This window comes from Cyclopterus lumpus, chromosome 7, assembly GCF_009769545.1.
Source record: "Cyclopterus lumpus isolate fCycLum1 chromosome 7, fCycLum1.pri, whole genome shotgun sequence".
NCBI classification, from domain to species: domain Eukaryota; kingdom Metazoa; phylum Chordata; class Actinopteri; order Perciformes; family Cyclopteridae; genus Cyclopterus; species Cyclopterus lumpus.
Window position 1 is genome coordinate 26,435,581 of NC_046972.1, and position 11,531 is coordinate 26,447,111.

An 11,531-nucleotide genomic window follows, 5' to 3' on the forward strand; every position below is an offset into this window, starting at 1 on the left:
TCTGGTGTAATATAATGAAAGAGACATCTCTGGTGTAATATAAAGAAAGAGACATCTCTGGTGTAATATAAAGAAAGATACATCTCTGGTGTAATATAATGAAAGATACATCTTTGGTGTAATATAATGAAAGAGACGTCTCTAGTGTAATATAAAGAAAGAGACATCTCTGGTGTAATATAAAGAAAGATACATCTCTGGTGTAATATAAAGAAAGATACATCTCTGGTGTAATATAAAGAAAGATACATCTCTGGTGTAATATAAAGAAAGATACATCTCTGGTGTAATATAATGAAAGAGACATCTCTGGTGTAATATAAAGAAAGAGACATCTCTGGTGTAATATAATGAAAGAGACATCTCTGGTCTAATATAATGAAAGAGACATCTCTGGTCTAATATAATGAAAGAGACATCTCTGGTGTAATATGAAGAAAGAGACATCTCTGGTGTAATATCATGAAAGAGACATCTCTGGTGTAATATAATGAAAGAGACACCTCTGGTGTAATATAAAGAAAGAGACATCTCTGGTGTAATATAAAGAGACATATCTGGTGTAATATAATGAAAGAGACATCTCTGGTGTAATATCATGAAAGAGACATCTCTGGTGTAATATAAAGAAAGAGACATCTCTGGTGTAATATAAAGAAAGAGACATCTCTGATGTAATATAATGAAAGAGACATTTCTGGTGTAATATAAAGAAAGAGACATCTCTGGTGTAATATAATGAAAGAGACATCTCTGGTCTAATATAATGAAAGAGACATCTCTGGTGTAATATGAAGAAAGAGACATCTCTGGTGTAATATCATGAAAGAGACATCTCTGGTGTAATATAATGAAAGAGACACCTCTGGTGTAATATAAAGAATGAGACATCTCTGGTGTAATATAAAGAAAGAGACATCTCTGGTGTAATATAATGAAAGAGACATCTCTGGTGTAATATAATGAAAGAGACATCTCTGGTGTAATATAATGAAAGAGACATCTCTGGTGTAATATAATGAAAGAGACATCTCTGGTGTAATCCATAGTTTGTCTCACCTGGCTTATGTTTTCGGCTCGGAGGGATTCAACCAGGTCCTTCACGCTAAACGGTTTCCCCACCAGGACGGTGATTTTCTGGAAGAAAAACCAACTGATTCACAACCAGAGAACTCATCAACAGGAAATACTGCGGATTTGATGCAAGTGTTCCCACCTTTCCAGTCCGAGGAACGTAGGGCGCCACGTTTGGCAGAACGTCGTTCAAACCTGAGACCAAAGCAGAGCACTTGGTTTTCATGTGAAGAGTTATGACCACTGTGGCTTTCCCATTTTATAAAAGCTGGCGATATTCTTGTGGTCCTGCTGCTCACACCTGCGTTTCTAAAGCTGCAAGGCCATCCATACCATAATATAACTACTCTAGGGAACTACGGAATTCAGAGCAGCTGTCGGTACAACGGTGTTACACTTTGGTGGCCCACGATACTGCAGATTCAGAGGCAGGTTGGAGAACTACGGCCTTCAGGTCATGAAAAAAACATGAAAGTCTCTCTCTAGAGTCTAAAAGCTGCATTCTCTCTCCTGACCACCAGGGGGCGACTCCTCTGGTTGTATAGAAGTCTACGCTTCATGTGTTAAAGCTGCATTCTCTCTCCTGACCACCAAAGGGCGACTCCTCTGGTTGTATAGAAGTCTATGCTTCATGTGTTAAAGCTGCATTCTCTCTACTGACCACCAGGGGGTGACTCCTCTGGTTGTATAGAAGTCTATGCTTCATGTGTTAAAGCTGCATTCTCTCTCCTGACCACCAGGGGGTGACTCCTCTGGTTGTATAGAAGTCTATATAAATGACTCTATACTTCTCTCTTAATTTATTCCCTTAGTAAAAATTGTAAACATGAGTTAAGGAGTAAAATTCAAGCACTTTTCAAACACTTTCAAGGTAAGGTACCGAAACCCAAAATGTTGAGAGCCCAATCAACCTTGAACATCACATCTAAATTGTTACTGAATGCAATTCAGAAGAATATAATGTACCTTATACCTTATCATAACGACAGCAATGAATGTATGTTGTCACTTTGTTTCCTCTCTGTACTGTATTCTCTCAAATTAAAAAGGCAGGCATTTTCCTTTTCTATGTATTTTCTATTGTAACCTGAGGTTTCTGTTCTCCATCTCCCTGTGTGTGTAGCGGACTCCATCTTTAAAAACAAAGTGATGAAATAGCAGCAACATGTCATCTCACTCACCCACATGCCAGAGCGGCAGGATAATCGGATTGAGGGAGCACTCCACTATGAGCCGACCTACGCCTAAAACACAAAGAAGGGATCTGAACCAGAATCACAAACGAACACTTTGCATTCATGTTTCCAAAAGCTCTGTTGATCATCACAAATCTCTTATGCTGAATATGTTGTGCAGAATCACACCTTACTCACCCCACTTTAACCGTATGGATTCCTCAGTCAAATTGACTTTGCCTGTTAAATGAAAAAGAAAAAGAGAGGAAGGGCTTATTTCCCAGGAGAAAACCTTGGGTTCTGTAAAGTCAAGTCAAGGCTTCGTGTTAAAGCTGCATTCTCTCTTCTGACCACCAGGGGGCGACTCCTCTGGTTGTATAGAAGTCTATGCTTCATGTGTTAAAGCTGCATTCTCTCTTCTGACCACCAGGGGGCGACTCCTCTGGTTGTATAGAAGTCTATGCTTCATGTGTTAAAGCTGCATTCTCTCTCCTGACCACCAGGGGGCGACTCCTCTGGTTGTATAGAAGTCTATGCTACATGTGTTAAAGCTGCATTCTCTCTCCTGACCACCAGGGGGCGACTCCTCTGGTTGTATAGAAGTCTATGCTTCATGTGTTAAAGCTGCATTCTCTCTTCTGACCACCAGGGGGCGACTCCTCTGGTTGTATAGAAGTCTATGCTTCATGTGTTAAAGCTGCATTCTCTCTCCTGACCACCAGGGGGCGACTCCTCTGGTTGTATAGAAGTCTATGCTTCATGTGTTAAAGCTGCATTCTCTCTCCTGACCACCAGGGGGCGACTCCTCTGGTTGTATAGAAGTCTATGCTTCATGTGTTAAAGCTGCATTCTCTCTTCTGACCACCAGGGGGCGACTCCTCTGGTTGTATAGAAGTCTATATAAATGACTCTACTTGATTTATTCCCTCAATAAACATTGTAAACATGAGTTTATGGTCTCAATCTCTAGTTTCAAGCATTATGTTCATTTAGTAAATTATGGTCATTTAGAGTCAAACTGACCATAAAGCAGGAGATGCTTTAGGGCGGGGCCTAAAGGTGATTGACAGGTGTGACAACCTTCTCTGCCACTGGTTGTTATCCCTGCAGGTGTTGCAGGTGGGCGTGGCAGAGGGTCATCAGGAGACACCTGTGTTAATTAGCAGCACTGGAAACACCTGGGCCTTGTGTGCTAGTGCACTCTCTTAAAAGGCCCTCCGGTCTGAGCTGGTCCCCCTCTCCGCCCTGAGACACCTGTTTGTCTCTACACTACACAGCATTACACTCATCTCCACTACTGAAAGTACTGACTCCACAGTCACTGTTAGCTAGGGATGGGCGGATGAAGCCTTGTGAAGCATTGAGGCTTTCCTCCTATTTGTACCGAAAAGGATTCGAAGCTTCGGGGCTTCACTTTGAAGAACAGCGACATCTGGTGGCAGACTGAAATTAAAGCAGCCGTGTAACAGCGTGTCGAAGCACTAGCACACCTCAATGTTTCAATCTCACATTTCTGCAGGTAAAATCAATTAAAGCTGCGTGTTCATTTATAGATTTGATGTTGTATATAACCGTTATCCATGTTGTTGCAATAAAACTAAATGCTGGTCAATCATATGAAACGATGTGTTCGTGATGGGATTGGATCCCCCCCTCTCAGAACAGAAAAGTCTATCATGTATATGTGTTACCCACTAGACTATAGAGGAAGCCTTACAATATGGACTTTTTTTGTATATTATTAAAGCCTTAAAGGTTCATGCCAACAGATACTGGTGAATGCAGTTTTCCTCCAATACTCACCATAACTCACAATTCTCTCTATCGATCTCCTCTCTCAAAGCCCACATTGATGATTGACACCTGGTATGGAGCAGAGTTATATTCGCAACGCTTTTGGTGTGAACGCAGCATTCGGCACCAACACGTTCACACTGTCCAACGTGTCAAACCAATGAAACGACTCGTGAAGCACCAAACGTCAAGAGTCACATGACCGTTGTCATTTGATACAAGCTCCGACACTTGGAGTCGACACACGGCGGTTCAGTAGACTGACTCAAGCTTCGGAGCTCTGGTAGCCCATCTCTACTGTTAGGTAGTGTAAAACACAATTTAGGCTAAGTTAAATAAACCCTTTTTGTTAACTACTCGCTTCTTTGTATCCCCTTCTTTATCATGGCCGTGCGGCCTGGTTCGTGACAGGTGATCAGGGATGTATACGCCGTCTCTACGTCACTCCTCCTCAGTCCAGATATGTTCACTTCCTGTTTACTGGTTACAAAAAGCCAAGATGGCACCGGCAAAATTCAAGGCAAAAACTCGAGGCTTCAAAACGTCCACAAACCAACGAGTGACCTCACCATGACTGCCTCCACTCTTTTATATAGAGCCTATGTTATTTCCACAAACAGCTACAGAGGAAGAAGAATAGAAAGGAGGAATGTTGGAATACCTTCAGGAAAAATGTGTACCCATTCTCCTCTGTTCAGTTTCTCCACAATAAAGTCCATTCCTTTCTGGTAAACGCCGTCGCCTGCAGGAGACACACCATGACGTGAGCCGCTGAGTTTGTGGGTTCATCAACGCAAACAGAGACTCACCTCTGCAGACCGGAACGCACTTCCCACGACTGAAGAACCTGGAGTGCAGCTCTTTCGTGAAACAGATGTCCGATGCCGTGGGAGTCCTACACGGTTACAGAAAAATAATAATCCAGGAAATGTCAACCGAAATCACGAGTGATTGACGAGTGGGAACAATAGAAACTCACCAGCGCATCTTGTTGAAGGACCACAACTGTCTGAACTTCAGCACACCTGCAAACACAGGATAATGTTCACTGATCTCTGATGTGACCGTGTGATGTCAGAGTTCTGTTTCTTACCCCAGATGTGGGGGTCATCCATACAAGACTGGTGATTGGACAGAGTGATGAGGGGCGTGTCCGAGGGCCGCCTGTCAATCAGGTCCAACAAAACCTCGTGGTTGTGGACCGTCAAGCAGTTCATGTACTCTGAAGATTGGGAGGGAGAGAAAAATGTTTCCCATCAGTGTACAATGATTAATGATTAATTAATTAATACAATGATTAATATTACTGCAGCATTCATGTGTATGTTGAATTTTAACTTCTTTATATCCTGTTGGCTAGCTGGAACACTTCATCCTGTAGTTTATCATAAACATTCATCATCACATAAAGGAACTCTTCATCATTCAGTTTATCATAAACATTCATCATCATCACATAAAGGAACTCTTCATCATTCAGTTTATCATAAACATTCATCATCATCACATAAAGGAACTCTTCATCATTCAGTTTATCATAAACATTCATCATCATCACATAAAGGAACTCTTCATCATCCAGTTTATCATAAACATTCATCATCACATAAAGGAACTCTTCATCATTCAGTTTATCATAAACATTCATCATCATCACATAAAGGAACTCTTCATCATCCAGTTTATCATAAACATTCATCATCATCACATAAAGGAACTCTTCATCATCCAGTTTATCATAAACATTCATCATCATCACATAAAGGAACTCTTCATCATCCAGTTTATCATAAACATTCATCATCATCACATAAAGGAACTCTTCATCATCCAGTTTATCATAAACATTCATCATCCAGTTTATCATAAACATTCATCATCATCACATAAAGGAACTCTTCATCATTCAGTTTATCATAAACATTCATCATCATCACATAAAGGAACTCTTCATCATCCAGTTTATCATAAACATTCATCATCATCACATAAAGGAACTCTTCATCATCCAGTTTATCATAAACATTCATCATCATCACATAAAGGAACTCTTCATCATTCAGTTTATCATAAACATTCATCATCATCACATAAAGGAACTCTTCATCATCCAGTTTATCATAAACATTCATCATCATCACATAAAGGAACTCTTCATCATTCAGTTTATCATAAACATTCATCATCATCACATAAAGGAACTCTTCATCATTCAGTTTATCATAAACATTCATCATCATCACATAAAGGAACTCTTCATCATCCAGTTTATCATAAACATTCATCATCATCACATAAAGGAACTCTTCATCATCCAGTTTATCATAAACATTCATCACATCTGGAGACGTGGATGAACTTACTGGTCCAGAAGTAGGAGTAGGAGCCCACCATCCCCATGATCAGCGAGCTGGAGACCCTCCACGCCAAAGCAGGGCATTGTGGGAACGGCCATTTGACCTCCAGGGGCATTACAGCACTCCAAAGACACAACATCCACACGCACACATCCACCTGGAGCAACACAAACACAACCCGCAGTGGTCTGTTGTTGAGCGTACAGAATGAAGAGGTTATTGAAGTGTGAACTAAACAAGTCCGGATCTGTCCGCTGCTTCCATGTTTATCTTTTCTCTAGTTATGAAGTGCAATCTACTCCTGTGAAACTAGACAGTTGATCTAAAGGAGACACTCGAGTAGCATGGACTGACCTCTGTAATCAATAATGACCTTGACACGTTCATATGGGAACTGGATTGAACCACCAAGTACAATTATTGTTTCTAATCTTTTCATCTTGTCTTCTTGCTTTATTATTTTTGTCTCACACTTGATAGTAACTATTTATCATCATGTAAACAGTATTCTATTTTCTAAAATGACTTTCCTACACTTTGAATCCACTCTTGTTTTCTGTCCTGCATGATTTTTACTAAAGTATAAGTACAACAGTATCAGAATATACATATACATATATATATATATATATATATATATATATATATATATATATATATATATATATATATATATATATACTAATGAGTGCCAAAAGTAAAAGAACCCATTTTGCACAACGGCCCATATAAGAATTATGTTTATGATCAAATGTAGTTATAAAGATTGATGCATTAATGTGTTCATCAATTTAATATTGCTTATGGTAAAGGTGGAGCTACTGGGTAGGTTGTGAACTAGGGTATCAATAAAGGTGTATCTATAATAATAATACAAGCTAATTATAATACAATTCTTAATTTTGAACACGACAAATAAAACAATGAGGATGCCAAATACATTTGTTTATAGAAACACATCAAAGAAATGTATGAATACACTTTAGAGAAATAAAATACTAAATACATTTCAACAAGGAGTCAGTAGTAAACGTAGCAAGACCACAGAAATGTTCTGTCCTGCATGATTTATTTTTTTACTAAAGTATCAGAATATACATATACTGATAAGTACCCATTGTGCACAATGGCCCATATCTGAATTATGTTTAAGACAAAATGTAGTTATAATGATTGATGCATTAATGTGTTCATCAATTTAATGTTGCTTATGGTAAAGGTGGAGCTAACTTTCACTACTTTATAAAGGTTTATGGATAAATGGTTTATCTAAATCTATAATAATAATAATAATAATAATAATAATAATACAGCATAATGGTATTTTTGTTGTTTATACTTTGCACTATTAATCTGATTAACCTCTGAGATGCAGGGGGTTAAAGTAGTACCTCAAAGTACTGCAAGCTAAGATCATAATCTTACAAAGGACAACACTTGAAATCTGTAGAAAATAATAACTCGTAAAAAGATTAAAGGGTCAGTTTTGGTCTTATCTTCAATATTTAAACTAAAGAATTAACGTTAAATCTGCATTTTCATTCATGGCTGGCACCCATCTGTGATGCTTTATAACATAAATTACACATAACACAGCAATGTTTCGCTCTTAGTATGAATGTCGTGCAGCGTGGCTTTATGACAGCTTCTCTCACACAGCTAAACACGTTAAGAACCGGAGAAATACCGAAAACAGCGCAAGATCAAAGGTTTACCTCTCCGCTGCTGTTGTTCACCGACCCGGACGTTAACGTCGCGCACAGCATTGTGGGTATTGTGGTTTCTGCGGATGTCAAGAAAAAGCCTGATTTAACGTAATGATGTTCATGTTTTGCTGGTTGGAGTGAGAACAGGTTTGTTTACGGCTTCATAAATAATGTGTGAGACGTGAGATAGTGTTTAAAGTAGCTCACGAGCCGGTTTCCGGGTTGAGAACTACAAATAACGTCTACTCCTAATCACTTGACCTCTGTGGAAGACCGCACGGGGTCAAGGAGAGATGGGAAGGAGATGTCATGAGGAGTTAGGAAACCACAACCAGACCCAACTACGGCAATATGAGGCGACGGCAGGCGCATGTTAGTGACGTCAGTCTGCAACGACAATGTTCAGGAGATGAACTACAACAAAGATCCTCTAGATACTTCATCTGTGTTCTTACAGTGTTGTTTAATAACAACATAAACAACCTGGTTCATATATTACTTTGTTGACATAAACAACCTGGTTCATATATTACTTTATTGACATAAACAACCTGGTTCATATATTACTTTATTGACATAAACAACCTGGTTCATACATTACTTTATTGACATAAACAACCTGGTTCATAGTATTACTTTATTGACAAACAACCTGGTTCATAGTATTACTTTATTGACATAAACAACCTGGTTCATACATTACTTTATTGACATAAACAACCTGGTTCATATATTACTTTATTGACATAAACAACCTGGTTCATAGTATTACTTTATTGACATAAACAACCTAACATAAACAACCTGGTTCATATATTACTTTATTGACATAAACAACCTGGTTCATAGTATTACTTTATTGACAAACAACCTGGTTCATAGTATTACTTTATTGACATAAACAACCTAACATAAACAACCTGGTTCATATATTACTTTATTAATATAGCCACACACACTCAGGTGTGGCTCATCCAGCTGACCACACTCCAAACAGCACCTGTAACCAAGACAACAGGGACACCTAGGGAAGAGGGTCACATAGGAACACCTGGACCTTCCTTTAGCAAAGGAGATAATTATCCACAATTCTTAGCGGCGGCAACATTTAAAGTGACAAGAACAAAAGATCATGAAGAAAAACACAGATCATGTAAATAACTGAGCATAACTTTGAAATTCTTTAAATAATCTGTTAAACCTGCTGGCAAACTGCTGAAAACTGCTGAAACTGCTGTAAAGTGATCAAACTGCTGAAAACTGCTGAAAACTGATGAAACTGCTGTAAAGTGATCAAACTGCTGAAAACTGATGAAACTGCTGAAAACTGATGAAACTGCTGTAAAGTGATCAAACTGCTGAAAACTGATGAAACTGCTGAAAACTGATGAAACTGCTGTAAAGTGATCAAACTGCTGAAACTGCTGTAAACTGATGAAAACTGATGAAACTGCTGTAAAGTGATCAAACTGATGACACTACTGTAAAGTGATCAAACTGCTGTAAAGTGATGAAACTGCTGTAAACTGATGAAACTGCTGAAAACTGCTGAAACTGCTGTAAAGTGATCAAACTGCTGTAAACTGCTGAAAACTGATGAAACTACTGTAAAGTGATCAAACTGCTGTAAAGTGATGAAACTGCTGTAAAGTGATCAAACTACTGAAAACTGATGAAACTACTGTAAAGTGATCAAACTGCTGTAAACTGATGAAACTGCTGTAAACTGATGAAACTACTGTAAAGTGATCAAACTGCTGTAAACTGATCAAACTGACAAAGACAAAACTCTTCATTCAAAACCCTCGAAGCTTTGAATGTAAAAAAACAAAAAATAAACGACATCAAGTACAGCCGTTTCATATTTCCATCGCCTGACACAGATGTCTGAACACAGAACAGATGGCAATTCAATTCAATTTATTTTATTTTGTATAGCCAAATATCACAAATTTGCCTCAGAGGGCTTTACAATCTGTACACATACGACATCCCAAGTGGGATGAATGCCGTCTGGACTCATCAGATCAGGCTTTCCCCAGAAAGTCCTCCAGTTATCTATGTAGCCCACATTGTTTGCTGGGCACCACCTGGACAACCAGCGGTTGAATGACGACATGCGGCTATACATGTCATCATTGATCAGATTGGGGAGAGGGCCAGAGAAAACTACGGTGTCCGACATTGTCTTGGCATAAGTACACACCGATTCCACATTAATTTTAGTGACCTCCGACCGCCGCAGTCGGGAGTCATTACCGCCAGCGTGTATTATAATCTTACTGTAACTACGCTCATCTTTAGCCAGCAGTTTTAAACAAGATTCAATGTCGCCCGCTCTGGCCCCCGGGATGCATATGACTTTGGTCCCTGGCTTCCCTATCTTCACGTTTCTGACTATGGAGCTACCTATAACCAGAGTGGGTTTCTCAGCGGTCGCGTCGCTGAGTGGGGAAAACTGGTTCGAAACGTGAAGAGGTTGGCGGTGCTCAGTGGGCTTCTGTTTAGACTTAAAACCCCTTCGAACAGTCACCCAGCCATCCGGCTGCTCGGGGGCTGCCGGGGGACAGCTAACAGAGGCTAATGCTAAAGGCTCCGCACCGGCTATGGGGGGGGGGGGGCTAACTAGCGTAACTGTCTGAGCTTCGATGGTGTGGAGCCGTGCATCTAACCCACTTAGAACTGCCTCCAACCAGCAAATGAACTACACTTGTTGCATGTACCGTTATCATTAAGAGAGGCAGAGGAATAGCTAAACATGAGACACTCTGAGCAAGAGGGAGGGGGAGAAGAGGAAAACATCGCGAGCTGCTAAGCTGGCAACCGGAAGTGATGCAATACGCTTACCGGAAGTGAGAGAGCGATGCGTTCAGGGACGTAGACGCAGAGGTGTAGTAGTCTGTCTACAGGATCTGAAGTGGCAAGTGATCAACTTTATCTGATAAAACAAAGATACGCCTCTAGCTTATGTCTTATTATAAATTTCTTTTTAAATGATGGCCAAAAATAGATTAATGACAGATTTTTTGCAAAACCGTCCATCAAAAGAAGAAATTAGAGATATACAAGTATCTCTAAGGTCACGAGGTTAGGCCCCTTGTTGGTCATTCATTTGGCACTTTGTCACATTCTCAGTTTTTATTCTCGCTTCTTTGAGTGTAAATGTAACTTGTAAACCCTTTTGCCATCTTAAAATAATATCTTAAAATGAATCAAAGCAGTGCGACCAGCGCTCCACGTGGCCGAGTGAGGCACATGAACATATAAATACATAACATACAAAGATGTGCTTATTTGGAGAGCGCTGCACTTGAGGGGGGAATCATATCTCTCCAGATACGCACATCTTTGCCCCATGCAGTTTGTCACAAATTATTAAAACTGATAAGCTCATACATGATAACTATACAAGCCTAAATAAACAC

At 39.6% G+C, this 11,531-nt stretch overlaps 1 protein-coding gene across 1 annotated transcript in view; it reads right to left on the bottom strand.

Annotated features, from left to right (window-relative positions):
- Positions 1-8,121, bottom strand: part of taz (tafazzin) — a 10,099-nt gene extending 1,978 nt beyond the window's left edge. The window contains exons 1-10 of the mRNA XM_034538040.1: positions 8,116-8,121; positions 6,407-6,557; positions 5,137-5,265; positions 5,023-5,068; positions 4,853-4,938; positions 4,705-4,785; positions 2,448-2,489; positions 2,256-2,318; positions 1,217-1,269; positions 1,060-1,137 (exon numbers count right to left, since the gene is read on the bottom strand). Coding sequence (XP_034393931.1) covers positions 1,060-1,137; positions 1,217-1,269; positions 2,256-2,318; positions 2,448-2,489; positions 4,705-4,785; positions 4,853-4,938; positions 5,023-5,068; positions 5,137-5,265; positions 6,407-6,539 — 711 coding nt within the window. The 5' untranslated portion in view covers positions 6,540-6,557; positions 8,116-8,121. The remainder of the gene's footprint in view (positions 1-1,059; positions 1,138-1,216; positions 1,270-2,255; positions 2,319-2,447; positions 2,490-4,704; positions 4,786-4,852; positions 4,939-5,022; positions 5,069-5,136; positions 5,266-6,406; positions 6,558-8,115) is intronic.
- Positions 8,122-11,531: the final 3,410 nt, after the last annotated feature.